This window comes from Paramisgurnus dabryanus, chromosome 8 (genome assembly GCF_030506205.2).
Source record: "Paramisgurnus dabryanus chromosome 8, PD_genome_1.1, whole genome shotgun sequence".
Classification (NCBI taxonomy): Eukaryota; Metazoa; Chordata; class Actinopteri; order Cypriniformes; family Cobitidae; genus Paramisgurnus; species Paramisgurnus dabryanus.
In genome coordinates, this window is record NC_133344.1 from 1,124,598 (window position 1) to 1,148,138 (window position 23,541).

The 23,541-nt window shown below is 36.3% G+C and overlaps 2 protein-coding genes across 2 annotated transcripts in view; both read right to left on the reverse strand.

Annotated features, from left to right (window-relative positions):
- The window catches only part of LOC135770628 (protein NLRC3-like), a 233,401-nt gene that overhangs the window by 155,068 nt on the left and 54,792 nt on the right, over positions 1 to 23,541 (reverse strand). The window lies entirely within an intron of this gene.
- Positions 2,144 to 21,287, reverse strand: LOC135771605 (protein NLRC3-like). Its single transcript, XM_065281927.2, has 5 exons — positions 21,253 to 21,287; positions 18,117 to 18,209; positions 16,124 to 17,932; positions 11,131 to 11,304; positions 2,144 to 2,321 (listed from the first exon to the last, which is right to left on the reverse strand). The coding sequence occupies exons 1-5, from the start codon at positions 21,285 to 21,287 to the stop codon at positions 2,144 to 2,146; spliced, it is 2,289 nt and encodes a 762-aa protein (XP_065137999.2).

A 23,541-nucleotide genomic window follows, 5' to 3' on the forward strand; every position in this document is an offset into this window, starting at 1 on the left:
TAGGTGACGCAACAGCATGACATAACCGAAAAGCTACACAAATGCGATCAGGGCGGTCAGACTGAAATGGATTTCCAGAAATGCGATTTGGAAAACATTTTCAAACTACCACTGGATGTAGCCTGAAACGGATTAGAAAAAAACGGATTTTGTGGGGTTTTTGGCCGTTCACACATTCTAAATGTGATTGGATTCTTATCAGATATGCACCGAAATCGGATTTGGACTGACACTGTGAACAAGGTCTAATACACTGCATTGGCTGCCTGTGAGAGGCTTGATAGAGCTTGAATTTTGAAAATCATCTTCTGCTTAAGTTAAATTCGAGGTTTTACAAGTTTGAGTAGCATGTTGCAAACTGAAATTAGGTAGCCTTATACTGTAGTTTGATAAGTAAGGAATAATTGACGACGGGCAGCTGAATTATAAGATAATAATGCACACCCTAGGTGGTAAACGACGCAAAGCAGAGTGCCGTTACCCCGCGGGTGTGCATTATTTTCGAATAATTCAAAGGACTGGAGTCATTTATTCCGCTTATACCACGGTTACCACAAACATTGCTTTGGTGCCTATTTTTAAGACATTTTAAAGTTAAGGTGTGCGGTTATCAAAAAATAATCAACACCCATGAAACATTTCTCAGCCAATCAGAATCAAGCATTCAACAGACCGTGGTATAAATAAATACATTTAAATACAAACTGTTGTAAAGCAGGATAAAACCTTGTATGTGTTTCATTCACTTCATTTTTTTAGAGATTAAAAGCTAACAAGAATATCTAGTTTTCATTCTTCCTGATACTTTTACTTTTTTAATACTCAAGTACAATTTTAATGTGGTACTTTGTTACTTTTACTCAAGTATGATTCTGGCCACATACTTTTACTTTTAATTGAGTAAAATTTACACTCAGTACTTGTACTTTCACTTGAGTAACATTTTTGAGTACTTTTTACACCTCTGCTTAGCGTTGTTTGAGCGCAAAACGCTATCGCCGCCACTGTGCAGCAGTCTTTAGAAATCAGCACAGCGCAGTACAAGTCAAACTATGGTATGCTGACAATGATTTTATGTTATGGACATTTTAAGACTTAATAAAATATGTTTGCAATGGATACAGGACTATTTATGCAGTTGACTTTATTTTTTATCAGAACAAATGAACCAAAGACGGCGCCGGTGTTTGTTCCTCATTGAAGTCTGTTCCCTCTATGTTTATAGCGTTTTCATCACGTTACATTTATAATTTATTTAGAAAGATTAAAGATTTCAATTGGTTATACTAAAAAGCAATAATATCATGTATTCTATTATACAATTTTTTAAATATTTCATATTTGACAGTTTTATGCCTTTTAACATATAGCTCTTTTTTCTCTACTGTTTGTTTTAAAACTGTTATGTTTCCATACATAATAAATATATATTATACATATAATATGATTCATACTGTAAAAATAATTGACTTACAATCAAAAACAGTCAAGATACATTACATAAATGCACACATATACATCTCAGTAGCCATTAAAACTTTCAATGTTTATAAAGAATAAACGTATAATGTGATAAAAACGCTATAAAAACACTACACTAAAGGGAAACATAGGGAACAGACTTCCACACAACACCGGTAACCCCGAAACAATTTTTTTTATTCGGCAACCCTTAAACCTTTTGACATTTTGCCTGACGTGGCTAAATAAAAATAAAAAATTGCCTCCCAAGACAACTCATTATGGAGCTGCTGGATCTTCTCAGACCATATTCTCTATCTAACTAGGTTGCTTTTTATTGAAAACATTAATGGTAAGCAATACCGCATTAAACAGAAGTAACTGCAGCTGCTTGCCAATCAATTCTGATTGTTAAGTACCTTACCATTAGTATAAAAGTGTATTACATCATTTTTTAAGTCGTTAAACTCATGTCAAGAAGCCGCACAACGAGATAAGGAGGGTGGATAAATAGCGAGGGATACCCGCTTCATCTATACTACTGACAATTTGATAACTTAATTATTAGTCTATTTTACGGATAACTTAAACTATGTTAAAATAAATGTTACTGGAATAGTTTGAGTAATGTTCCATTTGTATATAACGTGTTGTATATAACGTGTTGTGAAGTAAGATGATCTTACTTCAGTATCTCCAGTTTACAGTCAGGATTCTTCAGTACATCAGAGATCAGCTTCACTCCTGAATCTCTTAGATTATTATAAGACAGATCCAGTTCTCTCAGGTGTGATGGGTTTGATCTCAGAGCTGAAGTCAGAGCAACACAACCTTCATCTGTGATATCACAATAACACAACCTGTAGAGAACAGAGACACACAGTTTGTTCACACACAGATCAAATCTACAGTGAGTTGAATTTGTTTCTCTTCTGTCATCATTTAGTGTTTATGGACATTTTCATTTTAGTTTCATTAATGTGTGTTTGTGTTTTATTGAAACACATCAGTGAGATTTACAAGTAAATGAACTTCATCAGTTTATGTTTATATTAACTGTGTGATTTATTTTTTATACAATAATGAAATCAGATTTCTCTCATCAGACATCACAACATTTTCTCTTATGTTTTTATTTCTGAATGATTTTGTTTTTTACTTTTGTTCATAATTCAATTTTAATGTTTTATGTTTGTGACTTTCAGTAAGAGTTAAAGTGTTGTGATGAATGTTGAATAAAATCTGCTTCAGTTATCAAATACATTACTGAGATTAAATTAAAATAAACTATTCAACATTTAAAGTGGACCAAAACTTTTTATAAATGTTGTGTGTGAATTTTGATCAATACTTATCTGAGGACATCTAAGGGTGTTTTCAGACCTGAGTCTATGTTTCAGAACCTGCTGCTTTTTCTTCTTGGTTCAGTTTGTTTAGTCATATGTGAACACGGCAGGGGCGGACTGCTTTAGTTTATGGTCACAGCAGCCACAACTACCAGATGAAGATCAATAAAACACTCACAGGAGGTTCACATCAAGATTACAATTTGCCCGGGATATGTTGTGCTGTTGGCGGCAGGGGTGCCGCTAGCAATTTTGGGCCCTATGAAAGAATATGAGGTCGGGCCCCCACCATACCCATTTCGCACCAAACATACAATCCAACCTACTGTAGCTATTCAAAATCTTTGTCTGTAATTTAATAATACAGAACTATTTCTTTTGCTATTGTTTTGACCACAGTTATCAGTATTTAAAGATACTTACAATGTCTGCAGCTAAGATAATTTATTGCGTAATGTAAATGTAATTGAAAAATACAGTACAGTAATCAAATAATCAGAGAAAATGCAACATTATTAAACATAGATTAAAGATAATTGTGACCATGCCTGTGAAAACCCAGCTGAAGTATTTCTTTGTGATTTACTGTTTTCCACATAAAATCATCCTACATAATGTAAAGAACATTTTGTGAAAATATAAACTTGATATATTTAATGTTGACTGAGTAATGTCATATCAGCAATTGAAATCATAGTGAAATTAATGTTTGAAATTAAACTGTGATGCTTTTATCTCATAATAAGATTTGAGGCTTTAGTCTGATTTTCAGAGACAGTCTCAGTGACATACTGTATACTTGAGATGTTACACACACCAATGAATGACATTGTAACATTTAAAAATGGCGAACAACAACAATGCATCTTTTCTATACAGTTACCTTATGCCTCAAATAAGACTGGGTGAAAAACGCTTGACCAAAGCTTGTATTATAATTATTAGCATTATTTATCAGGTGAAGAACAGGTTTCACACACCAGCAGCTACACTAAAGCAAAAATAACGACAGATCATTAACGTGAACTCGAGAAAACAGCTTTACTCTTAACGTAAATGATTCTTCAGACTGTTTATTAATCAACAGGACTCTAAAATGAAATGAAGGACAACTGTAGATAAACGTCTCCATCTCTCTAACAAACTACAACAACTATAACAGATTACGACAGATTGATTTCCTAAATCTGTTGCAAGGTGAGAAGCTTTTTATAACTGGACAAATTTAGCCATTTTTGCATTTCTGTTTTATCACAATCAACTCGATTCTCAACTGCCTAAAAATCCTTCATTGGCATATTGTGTTACAAAACATTGTAGTGTGTAACCGCTAGCATTTCTAGTTTATGTTAATTAGGTTATACGGGCTATATTAATTAAACAGTTTATAAGGGCTGACTTCGTGTTAGAATCATAACATAAAACAGGGAACGTAAATCGCTTTGTGTTTTTTTAAACTGAGGTGAACAGAGCGAAGACTTTACAGTGGAAAGAAAACTGCATTGTATTGATCCAGCGTCACATTGTGTAAACTGCATTTATAGTAAGGAAGTGCACATATGCAGATATCATAGAAATTAGCATTAAATACACACACCTTGTTCTCTTCTGAAGTTCACTCCGCACTGTGAGACCATGGATTAAAGAAGGTGCTAAAACGCAGAGTAAAGACGGGGCAGAGCTAAGAGGGCTCAGCTTAAGGGGATTGTGTGTGCGGCACAGTCCTTGGCTGAGGCCCCAAAAATTTCATGGGCCCTTAGAATCGTCCTAACCCCCCCCCCCCCTAAGGTGCCCCTGTTTTTTTCTCTGGTGCCGAGCAGTCTGTTAGCAGCACTAACGATGATGTAAATTTATGCTCTGTTGAGCAATCAATTAGTGACAGAGACACCACCAAATTGTTCCTAAGGAATGGCTACTGTACTCCCCGTCAACTGGATTGGTTTATTGCTATTCATGCAAACTTTTCTCCTCACAAAATCATACATTTATTACAGGCTTCTGTGACTGGAAACATCCTGAGAGGATATCTGACCATGAAAAGAGTGCAGATCACCGACGTAACATGCTTGCTTTAATAAACAGAGCAAAACAAATATTGAGGCCAAGACCAGACCTCTCCCATGTTGATCAGTTGACATTTATTTTTAGATTTGTTAATAATGAGGGAAGAGAAGTTAAAAAGATTCATTGGATTTGAGCCCATCCATAGTCACACAGGTGAAGCCTTGCTGAGTGTCTACTAAAAATGGTGCGAGACTTGGGGTTGAACTTGTCAAATTGTCAACTACAATGCAATTAGAAAAGCACTTGCAAAAATTGCTGCAGATTGTAATGAAACAGCAGACACAAGACGTGATGCTGCCGCACTCGCTGGTAAGATAAATAATCTGAAACGACGATAATGACTACACTGTGGAACCGGGTGCTAAGCAGATTTAAGACAACAAGCGTTCATCTGCAAAAAGGCGACATGGTCTTATCCACGGCTGTTGAACTATTGCAGTCATTACACTTTTATGTTGACACTACGAGAGCAGTTTGTTGAGGTAGATGAATCTGATCGTGCTCTCTGTGTTACTCAGACTTATCAATATGATGTTTGCTGCAAATGAAAGAGAAAGCGGTTTGTGGATGAGTCATCTGATGAAGATGAAGTATTATTTACCAATGTAAGTCAGAGATTTAAGGTCGAGGCATATTATGTCATTTTGTACAGACTAAAATCATTCCTGGCCAAACGTATTGATGTTACAAAGAGGTCTATGATCTTTTTGGTGTTCTCTTTTGTAATGACTGTACAGAAAATGAATTGAGCATAAGGGCTGATAAAACTTTGGCTGATGAACTGATTCAGACATTTTATCAAAGACAAGACCTCACCTGCAGAGCTGCTGCAAATTGTTGATCAGAATGGACTAAAGACAACATTTCCTAATGTTTTTGTTGCACTTATACTGTATTTAACTTTGTCAGTATCTAACTGTGAAGAGAGAGGTCTTTATCTACTCTAAAGCGAGTGAAACATGAACTTAGGACAACAATGACACAGAAACGTCTTTCTGCACTTTCCCTGCTTGCCATTGAATCTGAACTGGTTAGGGACATAGATTTTGAAGACATCATTTGCCAGTTTGCTTGGTCAAAATCCAGAAAAGTATAATTGTAAATAGTTTGTGAATTTGTGCATAATATCACTGCAATTGTTTTGTTTGTGTTGTTCAGTACATCAATGTAGCATTACACCACTGAGTAGTTGCACATTAACTACAGATGTTGTTATATGTCAGATTAAAGAGTTGTTTTTTGTGTTCAATTTGACAAAAGTGACATGTTTATATTGATAGTTTCCTTGTGAAATGTAATAATTGCTAATTCTTACAAAATCTTATAAATTATTAAGTGGATTCTTGCATGATCATTTGTGAGGTGGGTCGGGGGCACCACAAGGTCTTAATACATCACTGCTTATTTTAAGGACTACAAAACAATACTTTATAATACATTTTGATATTGCTTCACCAGATCCTTGCATATGAGACAGCAGGTGTGCCAAGCAGGTTTCACGAGGACTTTTCATGTGTGTATCGTAATGAAAATAATGCATTATATCTTATCATTAAACTTCATAAATCTAGTAGAGATAATGGTTTTATGTGTACTCAGAAGATGTGATTCACTGTTAACTGTGAGGTGCAGGGTTGTTATGGTAACAGGATACAGCGTGCTATGAGAGGGATTGTTTATTCGCGTTAGTAAATTAAAGCCAAAAATATTCACCAAGTTGTCTACTCTATTTATAATGACAGAGATTATATTTGATTTATTATTATCAGACATTTTTAATTTCTGGAAATATTTAATACAGAATATGACAAATAATGCAGAATCACAAAAATTCAACATTTTGTTGATTTTGTGCTCTTCTGCAATTGCGAACAACTGTAGGAACTGACTAACAGCCGACATCTAACTCCAGATTGTAAAATCAGTATTTTGTCTCTGGTAAGTCCTCAATTAAACTAATAAATGTGACCATTTAGTACATTAGATATGTGTTCACTGCCAAGACAGACACAAATATGGTGGCGGTCATGGCAGAAGTGATGTCTTTGGTACCCATGAATTGCTTAATTAACCATGAACATACCTGATAGCTTTTTGTAGATGAATTCTGGTGAGCACGTCAACACCATTTAACACTAAAGTGCACTTGTTACTTTTAAAAACAGCTTTTAATTGCTCTTCTCCGCATAAGTTTATGTTAAGAATGTTGTCCCACCCAAGTTTTGATTCCTACTTAAACAAATGAAGTAATATAACCACACTTACAAAAACACCCACACAATAATCCCGTAAAGCTGCTCTCTGTCCATCCTGACTAGACCCCGTAGCCACCGCCAGGTGCCGCCATTTCCACCATTTAGAAGTTCAGCTGCCGCCAGCCAATAATTTCCTAAGCCAAATTGAGCCACCAGCTGATAAAGTTTGGCTGAGCCGGCTAGAATTATTTGCATCAAATAATAATTCTATCAAATAGATACATACACACACAAAATATATAAACCAATACACGAGATCTATTTTCCGACTGGTTTAATAACAGCACAGTCTTGTGCTCGCTCGTTGTTACGATACACAGAGGCCGTTTCTCAATCCAAAGGTTGCAGTCTGCGGAGGTCGCATATGCAGGCTGCATACGTCATCAAGCCTGGTTTATTTAAGTTAACTGAGCATTACATTCCCAAGCCATACGCATATTACAACAATTTACGATTAACTAAGAATAAACTTTATAATTATTAATATTTTGAAATAAGACAGTCTTGATGGCGTATGCAGCGTAAAAATGCGACCTCCGGAGGCTGCAGTCTTCGGATTGGGAAAACGGCCAGAGACTCACAGGGATGACGACCAATTAAAATTGCTACAGAAGAAGCGATGCATTTTTTTCTCGCACTGATCTAAATGGCGGAAAGAAGCAAGCAAGGTAATTTTGATCTCACTTCTCACATAATTCCTACTTACTTTTTTTTTAACTTAGACCTACCCAGACTTTTGTTAAATCTTCAGGGCACAGTTGCACAAACCCGAATCAAAGATTGATGTTATGAACCAAATATTCTGGAACGGAGAGATTTATAGCACTGAACGTGATATAACTGCAGTAACAAACCATCGTTTCCACATTGCTAATGCCTGTTTCACACATACTCCGTATGCAGTGCGTTTGCGGTGCGTAATTTTTTATGTAGCCATGTTAACAGGTCAGGGCCGAGTTTCCCAAAAGCATCATAAGGCTAAGTAGATCGTAAAAACGATCATACGAATCATCTTAGAATTACGGATTGTTTCCCAAAAGCTTCGTAACTTAAGTTGCACTTGAAAATCATCGTAGATCTACAAGTGGTCTGGAGTAATCGTTCATTCATAAGTGCATCGTAAGACAACCGAGTTACAAGGTCACCTACAGGACAACCAGCAAATTGCACTCCAGCAATGACGATAATGTAATGTTTTAAATGTATATATTTATTGGGTTCTTCTTTGTTTATTTGTTTAAATTACTTTAATATAATATATTTAAAATTCAAATGAGAAATCAAATTTAAATTACTAAACATAAATTAATAAAGAAGGAAAACGTATTTTGTACAAGTTGGTAAAAGTTTTTTGTATTTTGGTAAAAGTTGGTATAGCAAATTGATAAATGGTACCGATTGCTGCTATAATTCATCTAAACATTGTTTTGAAGGGAAATGGCATCTAATTAAAAAAAAACAAATAAATATTTACGGTACAATGCAATAATCCATAATAATAAATAAACATAGATAATAAACAACAAATAATAATAATAATCTAAACTATAATAGAAACGCAGAAGGCATTTCGCAGTGGGACGAGTTCTAACTAAATACGGAAAAGAATATTTAATAAATTATTAAAACATTTAAAAAGTCATTGAACAATAATGAAAATATATTATTAAAAATATTAGTGCACATCGGCTGAAGATCATTAGCCTAAACAAGCTTCTGCTACAAATTCGAGTCATTCTATTGGTGACATTTCAGCAATTGACATATGGATAGCGACTCGTAGCACTTAAAACCCAGCTGCGAGTGATCGTTTTACGTGCATCTTTGGGAAACGCACGTAAATAAACAACGAATGTTCGTTAAGTAGCTCGTAGAAAGCGCTCTTAAGTGCTAAGTTCAATCGTTATCGGGAAACCCAGCCCAGAGCTTTCACACAGCATACGTATGCGGTCCGTCCGGTCCGTTGCAGATGCGGTGCGGTGCAGCAGTGCTGCAATCGTTTCGGCAGCGAGTCTATTTTTGCTGTACAGCACACAAGCTGCACGCGCTGATTTAAAGTGATAGCGCGTGTTTTGTGGTCAGAATGAACACGGATTCACACAAAAATGCAGTAATTTCACTCTAAATGGATGTAAATAAAGTTTTTCAGTAGTTTTTTCTGTAATCTTATTTGTTTAATCCCAGTATGAAGCAATTAAAGTAAAACAACATGAGTTGAAAAATTATATTTAAAACATCTTGTTAAATATTCTACCGTGTTTATATACATGCATATACATAAAGTATGCTATTCATTTTACCATTGTTTAATTATACTAACATAGTCTTTTAGTTTTTATTTGTAGTAAAACAACAGTAACCAAATTTATATTGTCTCATCACAATATCCATAACCATGGCATTTTTAGTTAAACTAAGGTAATACAAATCATAATCAATCTGACAAAAACCGTTTTGTCAACCGTTAAAATTATGGTTAATATTTCTAAGGAGAACTATACAAAATGATCTGTTTGAAAGACGGGGAAGTGCACCTGTCAATCAGCGCTATTATAACAGAGCGAGGCGAGAGACGAACGTGCAGTAACGGGAGTAATATGGAATAATGTGTGGATCTTGAATGATTGTAAGAATACATTTGCTTTAAATATAATGTTTGTCATATAACGTTTTGAGAGATAATGTTTTTTTTTTGTTACTGCGCTTATTTAGATTTGTTGCAGTTATAACAGCGTGTTTGGCGTATTTACCTCAGAGTTTATTTCAGTAATATTGCTGTTTTTCCGGTAATAATAATACAATTGGCATGTCACTCTTGCTTCCTTGTCTGTTTATTCATGTCATTATGCTGTTATTTTAATTATGTAAGAATATTTCTTGCCATATGAGACGTTCATTGCCGTTATATAAATACTCTCGTCTATGCAAATATATAAATATAGGAAATGTAGCCTATAATGTAACCATATGCCTGTCACCTATATTTTCTCTTCAAAAGTTATAATGCTAATTTATATTTATGATATATGTGGAGATAAATAGACCTTTGATTCTTTCATGTGTCCTGACCACGTCCACTACACTGGAGATTTTAAACATCATAACTAGTCTATCAAATAATATCTAAAGTATATTGTTTTGTGAAGAAAAAACACAGCAGGCTATTATATTGTTTATTGAGGAGGCGCTTTTCAACAGAAAGTGTCAATCACATGATCATTTGATACGCAGAAGCAGCAGTTAGCAACGTACTGCAAACGGAGAATTTGTGAAAGCACAACGGATGCTTGACGGATCCCACCGCATACGTACTGCAATACGCAAAGCAAACGCATTGCATACGGAGTATGTGTGAAACAGGCGTAATTCACAACGCATGCTTCAGTGCAGTGAAATGTGCAAAACTTTGTCCAAAATAATACTGATAACAGTGTGTGTTGTTATATTAGTTTTTCTCAGTCTCATTTTCTCATTACCTGGAAAGATGGAGATCTAGTTAATCAGTATAACATATACATCTGTAGACATGTAGTGGCAGCTTCAGTCATTTGCAGCTATGAAAAGTTTGGCGGCTGCAGTCATTTAGGTTTTGGCTGAGCCGGCTAGCCAGCCAATAACTTCATCAGCCAGCCATTATTCTCAAAACAAATGGCTTCGGGCTCTAATCCTGACAGACAATTTAAGCAGAATCACAGAAAATAAACAGATGCACTCTGAGCAATTAAAGGAAAGTTTACACACACATGACTTGTATTAAGAAAGTCTGATTCATTTGGAAATATTGCCTTGTGTATGAGAACTGAACCAACATTGTAGCCATTTAACCCCCGGTTTCAAAACAAAGCAATCGATCTACAGGTCTGAAAACACCCTAAGATTAACTTTTATGATCCACTTTCAATGTTGACTAGTGTCTATAAATCCATTACAGATGTTATGATCTCTATATAGTCTCACTATAATCTATATGTGATTTCTGTCTGAACATCAGATCACAATTTTACTTCAGTATCTCCAGTTTACAGTCAGGATTCTTCAGTACATCAGAGATCAGCTTCACTCCTGAATCTCTTAGATTATTATCAGACAGATCCAGATCTCTCAGGTGTGATGGGTTTGATCTCAGAGCTGAAGTCAGAGCAACACAACCTTTATCTGTGATATCACAACCATACAAGCTGTAGAGAACAGAGACTTTATGTGAATGATACAAAACTACAAACACAAATCTGTAACCTCCATCTCTTCATGTAATGTTCCTCTTTCAATCCCTCAGTAACTGAGACACTGTGTGTTAAAATGTCAAATAAATCCATCACACAGCTGACGATTAGTGTTAGATGCCCTAAACCACATGAACATTTCTTCATAAATCTGTATTGAGTTCATGACTCACACTGAATACTTGATCTTATTTCCTCAAGTGTTTGTGTTCATAATGGACAAGATATTGTTTGACTCTCAGCTAACAGAGAAAAGTTCTAAGAACGTTCCCTGAAAGTTCCCAAAAACGTTCTGCCAACATAAAAAGTGTTCAGTTTTCTTGATGTTCTAAGAATGTTTCTGTGTTGTCTGAATGTTAGATGAATGTTAGATTCTACCATTTTCAAACGTTATGTCAATGTCATGTTTTAATGTTCACACAATGTTTAAAACAACAAATGTTTTATAGACTTATTTGCTTGTTATGTAAATGAGAGTAGGACTGGACAATAATTCAATATCAATATATCTCGCAGTATAATATTTTTTGATAACAGTGATATGGTTTCTAAACACATTTCCAATATTTCGATACATTACGGCGTCATGTGGCCGTTCACATGTCACGTGTAAAAACGCATGTTAAACACAGGTCAAGGGGCTACTTCCCTCTTAAACGTGTGTTGTTTCAAGTTCGGTATTTTACACTTAAAGCCCTGTTTTCAGATTGTTTATGATGAAAAAGAACAGTTTTGACAGAAATTTTGACATATGATGCTGGCCCGAAAACTTTCGGGTGTTTATTGTATTACCCTCCACCTCTACAATGGCTGTATAAGTGCACTGGAACAATCCTTTCTAAAATGCATTAAACTTTCGTTTACAAAGACGTGAAACTCAGCGAGTGGTCAGGGGTGTTCACTGATATGCTCACACAAAATCGTTGCAAAAGATGCTTTCCAACAGGTGTTTTAGCATTCGTTGTAAACTTGTGGACCTATTTTTCCAGACGCCTCACACCCATACATTCTTGAATAATAGACACTCCAGCCCAGGTGGTGGCGATAATCCACCTTTGCCAATTGCAAGAATAGAAACAAAGTTCCCGGCGCGGAGTAATACCGTACCTCACAGCCAGGGCCTGAAGTTAACTTTTTTGACCACCAGCCACTGTGGCAGGTGGATTTAGAAATCCACCTGCCACAGTGACTTTTTACCAGCCAGTTTTTTTTTTTTGCCTGAATAGTGAATGATAACACTGTTTTTAATATATAAATTAAATATAATAATTTTTTAGAGCTACAAAAGTGAATTTCTCTTTGTCTTAGGTTGTTTGATTAACATTAATGACACAGACTTAAGTATGTTAATTGAGGTTACTGTCTCTTTAAGACCAGCACAGACACAGTTTTTGACTCTCTAGTCTCTATACATACACTTAAGTTAAGACATAACGAAATGTTTTATTAGAATAAGAATACTGTTGAGATCATTTTGTTTATTATACGTGCCCTGTCAAGAGCAGAAAGATTTTATGTACGCTTGTTTTTAGGAACGCGTCTCTCCGATGTTCCCTATTGAGTGCCCTTAAACCCGCGCGCGCACACAGAGATGGAGCGGGCACAAACTGCGCACATAAACGCCCCACATACGTTGTTTTTCATTACTCTTTTCGCAAAATGTATGTTAATATACTACAGTCGACACAGTAGTGCAACTCTCTTTAAAGTTTACACATCAAGAGTTCTGATCCGTCACAGCAGCACTACACATCTGTGCAACTGTGATTATACTGTAGTCTATGTCAGCATTGCGTTCACATACCATCTCACCAACAGTTTAAAACTTAACTTACTCGCACATCCAAACGTAGTCAGAGAAGTGCCTCATCTTCTTTCCAATCGCATGAACGTTGCGAAACAGCAGTCGCATCCTCTCAATGAATCACTCAATTTGCATCAGTGATATGCGCAGCTTGATAAGAAATGAGCGGTTGCCGGTTACCCAAACAAATATTTTAATGATATTCGGGCCGCGGTGAGTCGGTCGGGTTTAAAAACTCTTTTGAAAAATGGCGGGCGGGTTAGTTGAAAATGTCGGTCGGGAGTGGGTTGTTTATACATTGACCCGCGCATCACTGATTCGCATTGGCTACCCGCCAATGTGGCTGGTAGATTGACAGTGTTACCCGCCAATTGCAAAATCCACCCGCATTTGGCGCGTGGTCGGGTGTTAATTTCAGGCCCTGCTCACAGCACATCTAATACAAGTCAATGGAGTTGGACAAAAACTACGATAAAACACCTGTTGGAAAGCATCTTTTGCAGCGATTTTTGTGTGAGCATATCAGTGAACACCCCTGACCACTCGCTGAGTTTCACGTCTTTGTAAACGAAAGTTTAATGCATTTTAGGAAGGATTATTTCAGTGCACCTATGCAGCCATTGTAGAGGTGTGAGGTGATACAAGAAACACCCGAAAATTCTCGGGCCAGCATCATATGTCCAAATTTCAGTCAAAACCGTTTTATTTCATCATAAACAATCTGAAAACAGGCCTTTAAGTGTAAAATACCCAACTTGTCCTTTAAGCAACCATGAGCCGCAATCTCCGGGACGACAAGCAAATGGAATGCAGATTTAAATTCGCTCATCTGTACCTCGCACCAAATCATATCATTGACACCACCATGTGATCAATTAATCTATTCGGGACTTTGGAGTGTTTGCTCAGAGAAGAGCTGTCAATCACTCAGAAGTATGAGAAGGAGGTGTGGGGTTAGTTTGCATCAAGTCACAGCTTCCAATGACGACATCATATAGAGAAGGAGAACAGGAGATGTAATAAACACAAACTAAATTACTGGTGAGAAAAAATAGGCTTAAGCCATAAAGTGCCAAGGTAAGAAAAGAATAAAGATGAGGAGAAAAGATACAAGTATGTATGCTGCTGTGTCACCTGGTTATGAGTTATATGTATAATATAATTAAATGTCTAGTATCAAATCACTGATTCTTGAAACTTTGGCAAAAATATGTCCCACTAAGAAAAGTGTTAATTCTGTTGGAAATTAATAACATTTTCATGAAGAAAAAGAATCAATGTTATAATCAGGGGGTCCTTTACACATATGTAAGGTTCTTTTATAGGTTTATTTTTATTTTTTATTAATTTAATGATTATATGCTGGCCCATTGCCTATAAAATCAGCTGTCCTCGGTTAAGAGATAATCATTTCAACTTGATTAAAAAAGCCAAAAGTAATAATTGAATTAAATGATATATTTACCACATGAAAGAATACATTGTAATATGCATTAAAAACTCCAAACAGTGAGTATTGAACAATATTTACTATTATTTTGTGATTGCTCAAAATGTGTCCCACATATTTGTCACCACCGTCAGATATTTATAAAACGCAATAAAATCAGACAACTACAGGGTCAACTGCATTCCTGAGGACCCCATTTTCAAACCTTCAGCTCTACTGCATGCTTCAAGATCACTCAAGCTCCTGTATGTTTGATATTTTCTCTTAAACTTCTTCATATTTTTGGACACTGCTACTGTGACAACCATAACATGTCAACACCGTCATCTTTGTATAAAAAAATATTAGATTAGATCATGAAATAGATGTATAATTTTTCACTATCTAGCTTGCTAAGCAATTACAAGTAGAGCAGTAATTTTTATTTTTCTTACAGTATGTAACATTAAATACTACAATTATTTTAGGGTCACGTTGACTTATATTTTCTCCACATATTACTATAATAGCAAATTGAACAAAACTATAGACTAACACAGATGAACTATGAAAGTCAATACTATGACAGAATGAATCCATAATATATCAAAACAAAAACACAACCCGGTGGCCCAATTTGTTTTCAGAGGTTTGTTTTTGGTTCAGACATCCATTGCAGGCATTCTTGGCAGTTTTTCCTGAGGCTTTTTTAATATGCATACCGTCATTGGATTTATACCGTACTGACCGAAATGGAGAAGTATACCGTGATAAAAATTTTGGCCATATCGTCCAGCCATATGATAGAGAAACATTGCATTTTATTATTTAAAAATGTATAGGGGTGGTTTCCCAGACAGGGATTAGACTAGTCCTAGACTAAAGTAAATGTAATAGCTGTCCAAACTGAAAACAACTTGCACTGACATATTTTAAAATACATCAATGCCATTTGTTTTGCCTTAAAATGCACACAAGTCATGTTTTTAGTAAGGTGTGTTTGTTAAAACAATTTATATTTCATAATTAAACTAAGGCCTAGTCCTGGCTTAAGCTAATCCCTATCTGGGAAACAACCCCATAAAACATTATTTCTGAATGTTCTGTAAAAATATTGCTGTAGAAAACACAATTCACTTATTAGGTTTAGATGTTGCTGATTTGTTTCATTTAAAGTCACCATGGTGTTGATTAGTGTTTGTTTTAGTTGGACTCTTGACCCTTGACTTTTTGTTTGCTAGTTCTTCCCTGGTTGTGTTAACTTTGTGTATATAAAACACATTTGTTATGCTAATGTAAAGTTAGTGTAATTCTGTAGCAGTTGGTAGATAATTTGTTGTTTTAAGCATTGTGTGTAAATTAAAACATGAAATTGTCATAACGTTTGAAAATGGTAGAATGTAACATTCATCTAACGTTCAGACAACACAGAAACGTTCTTAGAACATCAAGAAAACTGAACACTTTTTATATTGGCAGAATGTTGGGAAGTTTTTTGAGATTGACTAAACAGTCATGTGATTGTTGTTAGTTTTACTTACTTGAGTTTTTTGGTTTCTTTAATCACAAGCTGCAGTCTCACAAGAACTTCATCTGCTTTATTTTTATCTCCAATGAATGGTTTTAGATCAAGTTCATCCAAATGCTGCTCAGACATCAACAACACAAAAACTAAAGTTGCCCACTTTGAAGAGGAGAGTTTGGTCTTTCCTACTGATTCAGATGTCGCATAATGTTGAATCTCCTGCAGCAGTGAATCATCACCCAGTTCATTCAGACAGTGAATCAGATTGATGGATTTCTCTGTAGACAGATTCTCATTCATCTTCTCTTTAATGTACTTAACAGTTTTCTTTTTCTTGTAGGAGCATCTTCTCATCTGTGTCAGTAGATCCTGTAAGAGAATCTGATTGGACTCCAGTGAAAGACCCAGAAGAAAACGCAGGAAAAGATCCAGATGTCCAATCTTACTCTTTAAAGATTCATCTACAGCTCGCTGATGCAACTCAGATAATGAATCCTGTTTTAATGATTTATATACTTTGATCAAAGTCCTAAACCAGTTCATCTTTTTAACATTTTGGACAAACACATTTCTGTTGTTGTTTGTGAAGGAGATGTGAGCATAAAGAGCTGCTAGATGTTCCTGGATGCTGAGATGAACAAAGCAGTAAACTTTCCCCTGATACAAACCAAACTCCTCTCTGAAGATCTGAGTACACAATCCTGAGTACACTGATGCTTCTGCTACATCAATGTCACACTCTCTCAGGTCTTCATCATAGAAGATCAGATTGCCTTTCACAAGCTGCTCAAAAGCCAGTTTCCCCAGTTTGAAGATCATGTCTTCATCTTTCTTCTCATAGTCCTTCTGATGTTTGATGTTTGTCTGAATGATCAGGAAGTGTGTGTACATTTGAGTGAGAGTCTTGGGGATCTCTCTTCTCTTTGCTTCACTCAACATTCTCTCTAGAACAGTGACTGAAATCCAGCAGAAGACTGGGATGTGACACATGATGTAGAGACTCCTGGATGACTTCAGGTGTGAGATGATTTGATCAGACAGACTCTTATCACTGATTCTCTTCCTGAAGTATTCCTCCTTCTGTGGATCACTGAAGCCTCGTACCTCTGTGACTCGATCAACACACTCAGAGGGGACGAGATCAGCTGCTGCTGGTCTGGAGGTGATCCAGATGAGAGCAGAGGGAAACAGATTCCCCTTGATGAGGTTTGTCAGCATCACGTCCACTGAGGTTGATTCACTTACATCACACAACCTCACTCTGCTGTGAAAATCCAGAGACAGACGACACTCATCCAAACCATCAAAGATGAACAACACTTTATATTCATCACTGAAGATTTCCATTTCTTTTGTCTCTGGGAAGAAAAGATGAAGAAGATCTAAAAGACTGAGTGTTTTGTTCTTCATCAAATTGATCTCTCTGAAAGGAAGTGGAAATATGAGGTGGACGTCCTGATTCTCTTTCTCTTCAACCCAGTCCAGAATGAACTTCTGTACAGAGACTGTTTTTCCAATGCCAGCGACTCCCTTTGTCAGCACACTTCTGATGTGTTTGTCTTGTTCAGGTAAAGGTTTAAAGATGTCATTACATTTGATTGGTGTCTCCTCTGTTGTTGTTCTTCTGGATTGTGTCTCAATCTGTCTCACCTCATGTTCATTACTGATCTCTCCACTTTCACTCTCTGTGATGTAGAGCTCTGTGTAGATCTCATTCAGTAGTGTTGGGTTTCTCTTATTTGATGTTACCTCATACAAACACTCAAACTTCTTCCTCAGATTTGATCTGAATGTGTTCAGGACTTCAGTAAGATCAGAGTCATGACTGTAAATTAATAATTAATATATCAGATTACACAAATACCTGTAAGAGTAAAAATGTACAGAACAAAATGTTTGTATCATAAGACACAAATTTAACATTTGGTTTGTAAAATGTTAAATTTAGGCAGAATAGAAAAGGTCAACATTTTCTAGCATTTTCTACTAAAAAAAATCCTATAATTCACCTGAAATGAGGACTTATGTTTTCATTGAAGTCTTGTGGTTGATTATCAGATTGTTCAATCTTCCTCCTCTGACAGTCAGGTTCTGTTATTTGTCTGAATGGCAAGAATGAGAATCAAGAATTTCTTTACATTTTACTTTTAGTGGATTTTCACGTAACTTTATTACCTTTACATTTTTTACACTGCTGTGAATTAGGGATTTGCACAAATGGTTGAATATTTAATCTGCAATAATAATTTGAATGGAAGTAATGGTATTCAAATGTTTGTTTTTAACTCTTTCGCCACCATTGGCAAGTTAACTCATCAATTAAGAGAAATTGCTTCCCTGCCAATTATGAGTTTTTTCCGGCAATACCATTATTATCCATCATAGGGCGCTCCTACCCAACTTATGCAACCAGGAAGCAACCCCTCCCCCAGAACAGTTCAGACCCGATCCGATCACGTGATCGGAAATCGGCCCCGATCACGTGGTTTCAGACTCGATCGGAATCGGACATTACCTTCCGATCAGGATTCGGATACATGTGCAGGGTTTAAATTGGTCCAGGACCGTCCGGGGCTAAGCCCCGGCACACATACCGAAGGTCTCGCTGTGCTCCGCGCCAGTATATGCGCTGCGCTGGTGCGTGTGAACTGACGCGAATAATGATGTGTTTTCATTCATAGGCTTCACACACTCGTGCATGCGGTGCACCCATGACAAAACCGGGTTTTAACCGCTCATTTAAACGACACGTCGATCGTTTTTGTCACCATGTGCTCTGTTAATCTACATCAGTATGCAGCTCCGTGTCTCACTCAGAACCTCAAGAACGCACATTTGCGCAGTAGGATCACATTACACATTGTAGAGATGAGAGAGAGAGAGAGAGAGGTCAGAATAGTGCACACGTCGAAAAAACTTAATAGAAGTCTAGAAACAAAGTATTAAAGTATGTATAGCCATGTCACTCATCTCATTACGATATGTTAACTTGATAACTGGATACAACTTATTGTATAGTTTAATAAAATAATGTATTTTGATTATACAAATCAATTACAACCTAACTATAGTGATTGTTTAACTAACAGCTAACCAGCTTAGGGAATCTCTATGGCTAATTTATAAGACATATTGCTGAATCAGTAAGTTGTATTTCTTGTTAATTGAGTCTTTTTGAGTAGCCTATCTATTGCTTAGAATTAGTCAAGGAGGTTGATTCTTAAAAATTCCTTCAAAGTTTGATCAATTGTGCATAATGACATGTGCAACAAATGCATACAGTGTGTCAGACTCATAGATTTGCATAATTCAAAATTTAGGTTTTAAAGTTTGGGTCAACCTGTAGCACAGCTTTAAAACTGAAACTTATAAAATCCTATCAGATGTACAAAATATCATTGAAACACACCAGTGGCTTTGCTGTCATCAGGATTAAACATGTTACCCCTTGAACCCTCCCTCCTAACAGAGCCTCCCCACAAAACAAATCCCAATTTAACCCCTGAACATATATAGTAAATATTTATTATTTTTTAACACATCAATAGTTATGCGCTGGCACAGAGTTAGACCCTTTTGACTCCACACTGAAACAGCAATGTGTGGGGCATGACATAAGGAACATCCTGGATCTGTTTTATCGCTCTTCTTTATTCTTTTTTTATGTATTATAGAAGTAAAGACTCGGTATCGGCAGATACTCAAAATCAAATGACTCGGACTCGAGGGAAAAAAAACCTGATCGGGACAACCCTAGATGAAACCCACCCATATATGAGAGGTGATAAAAAGAGAACTAATGAAGGTAGTAGGCAAGGGCGTAGGTTTGATTCTGGCATTGGTGGGGACATAAATAAAATGGTTGCATTCCAAAAACTGTTTATCACCGTTTACTTGACACAAACAACAGACAACTCAGTATGCACTTTACTCCGTAACATCTGACTCGCCACCCCCGGCCATCCCAAATTTATAATAAACAATTCGTTATGTCCTAGAGCCTAATAAACAGTAACTGTTTAAGTCTTTGTCAAAAAAAAGAAAATCACATTGTAAGATATAACCATATTTACTTTATAACAATGAAGAATATGCAATTAATATTTAATTCTTAATTTAATTTTGCCAAAAAAATCCCAGTGTTGAAGTTGGTATGTATATCAAGCTGTTTCCTGAAAAACCTTTATTAATGTTTCTGTAGTTCATATTAAATCTTCTTTTCATTAACAGACAGTTAATCAGTGTGAAAAAAAAATAATTTTAAGTTTAAAATGCAACCTTACATTATGTCTACATCTGTGCAAGCAGGGCCGTGCACAGACCTTTTCAGGGGCATGTGCTGAAACTGAAAAAGGGCACCCCCTCCAAATAAATATCACTTAATAATCATCTTAATAGCTTTATATTTATTCGCTATTAATGATTGAAAAAAAATCACTATTAATGAATGAAAAATGACATTTTATGATAGCTTGGCATTATACAGTGCAAACGGTATCTGCCCTTTTAAGTTGGCTTTAACAATTTACATCCTGGGTGTTTGTCTGTATTAGGCCTATTTGTAGTCATGTGTTTGTGAAGTGCTCTTGTGAACTCGCTCTTATTTAATTGTAGAATATATAAATTTAAATTTTTTCCTCTGCTTACATAAAGTTACATTAAAATATTTTTGAAGAAAAAAAAAGGTATTCTGTTTGTTTTATAAGCTCATTTTTATTATTTGGTTAACATGTTTGTGTGATTGATATGTGATTGAGAAGAGGGGAAATAGGAGATTAAAGATCAAAATAGGAGATTATACTATACTATAGCCATACCATTAGCATATTCAACATGTATCTCTGCCTACCTGGCAAAAACTGTGCTGAGGACCAGGAACCTTGGTCTTTTGAAGGTGCAAATAACTGCATTACTAAAAAATATACTAAATACTAAGTAGACTTAACTCTATGCAGTTGATTTCAGAATAAAAAGTTATGAACCAAATAATCATACAACTCCCTTGACTAATTCAAGGCATAAGATACATGCATATAGGCTACAATAAATTATATCCAGATTCAGGGGCGGACTTACCATTAGGCAAAGGTCGGCAGTTGCCTTGGGCCCCGCCTTACCAAGGGGCCCCAAAATGCAGGGGTGTACTTGGTGAGCTGCCACTTTTTGCCCCTGCTTATCATCAAGATTCCCAGAAAACTATCATAATTTTGTTTAATTACGAATTCTATTTAAACATCTTTTGTGTTTTTCAGTATATTCCCATAAAAGGTTTGAACGTTATTATTACATATGCATGAATGCGCCCCCCATTATAGTTTAGAGTGGATCATTCCATGCACTACCGGATATATCGGCGCGTAGCTCAAATCAACAAAGCGAGCAGAGCTGCAGGCAGCAGCGAGTGAGTTTGATACATTAAAGAGCGAAGCTGCAAGGAAATAAACTAAGAGTGAAACGTAGCTACACCAATGGAGCAGAAAAGATGATTCACACAAAAATGTTGCAAAAGTCTCCGCTTTTCTCCACACAAACACTGCCACGGTCTGTGCTGCTCTCAGCCTCTTTTCCGTCAGACACAGCTCTCTCTCGGCCACGGACACTGATAGTGTGCTGGTGAGTATGCTCCGCAAATAACACAGGATCTACAGTTTATATAATATTAGCGTGTAATCTCAGGTACAGTAAGCTTTAGTCCGCCGAAATGTCTGCCAAGCACCACTAAAGATTGTAATTCATCCCCAATCTGCACACGAATTCGTGATCGCTTTAGTCTCATTTAAATCTCATATGAAAACGGGAGCATGCTTCGGCTTTGCCCTGCATATCACTAGCGAACATCAAAGTACAAGATGTGTACATAGATGACATCTGTATAGTTCAATAATATAAAAACTGTTTACCCAATGTAATGCAGAAGCAATACATGACGCTTTACCATCCATATAGAAAGTCAAATTTCACCCCTTGTTTATCTTATTTCGAGTTCTTAACATCTCGAAGACGTCTATTTGATGTCTGCGTTTACATCTGCAAGACGTATTATTTAGATTGTTTGCTCATCTGCAATACGTCTCTGAGACGTTTCCTAAAAGATGTCATATAGACATATTGAAGACATCTGCAAGACGTTTTTGATTTAGAATGTATGTAAAGCAGCTCTTTCTAAGACCTTTATAAGACGTTTTTACACACCAGATGTATTCCAGATCTCCAGATCTTTACCAGACATCTTGCAGACGTACCTGTGCTATCTGGGATATGATTGCATTATTTTAAAACCATATTATGTTTCTTCTCATCATATTATGTTCATTTGAATACAAAGTATTTTAATTTAAAATATATTTTGTATGTAATGTGGCATTAAATGAAAATGTATTAAAGAAATTAAGTACACAAAGTAAAATAAAAAGTACATAATTGTTATACACGTCTTTTTTACTATGTAGTACTGCTCTTAGTATAAAATCCAATCATATTATCAAACAGTATTAATCTCAACCTCATTGGGGGCTGAAACTTATGTAACTCAGAGGAAAAAAGAGATAGCGATGAAAAAGAACAAAATACAGTAAAGGGTGCATAAAGGGTGCATAGTTAGGGCCCCGACACATGGTTCGCCTTGAGCCCCCAAATCACTAAATCCGCCCCTGTCCAGATTGCATACTGTAATGAGTGACAGGGCAATATAATGTACATACTTGTATCCTTTACACGTTTTTCGTCTCTATCCAGTTTTCCCAACTGGGCATCTGATGTCTAAGACCTTTCTAATCTGATATGTTTTTGGTGTACCCGCGCGGGGCGCGTCTTCTCGCGTGAGATGTGTTGACTTTAGTTTAACGATTGAGACGCGTCATGCAAAAAAAGCGGTAAAAACCCGACCGTGCATTCCGTATTGTTGTCACGGGTGCCCTTCACATGGGTGAACACTTGTTTAAAAACCGCTCGCGCTTTGTCAAAAACTCAATTTGGTCGCAGTTTGGAGCTCTTAGTGCCCCCTGATTGCCCCCTCGACCAATCCCGTCTATGGATAATTCGGCTCTGCTCAAATTTATAAAACATGCGCCGTTATATACATACTAGTGTTTCTTTCGTAATGAGACAGCATTGTACTCAAACAACAAGATACTTATTTACCGTTGCAAGACGTTCAGCTGCCTCTGACTGCTGTGGAACTTCAGCTCGCTGCACTCAGGGGGCGGAGTTAAGATGTTTGACAGACAGTTTGAGCGGATCCAAAAATATTTAGTTTTTTAATAATTTTATTTGATAAATATATTTGTAAAACACACAGACAGAGGTAAATGTTTAACAATAGCATTAATTTATATATATAAAATAATAATAATAAAACACCTCCAAAAAAGGGCACTTCGGCGAGTAAGGACAAAAAGGGCATGTGTTCTGCACAGGTTGAGCCCTATCTGTGCA

Excerpts from the sequence above, each read along its gene's own strand:
- LOC135771605 (XM_065281927.2), bottom strand. The coding sequence starts at position 21,287 with ATGATAAGCAGGGGCAAAAAGTGGCAGCTCACCAA. Across the intron at positions 18,210-21,252 it reads AAAAAGTGGCAGCTCACCAA|ACAAATAACAGAACCTGACT; the intron begins GTACACCCCTGC and ends CTTGCCATTCAG. Across the intron at positions 17,933-18,116 it reads AACATAAGTCCTCATTTCAG|TCATGACTCTGATCTTACTG; the intron begins GTGAATTATAGG and ends ATTAATTTACAG.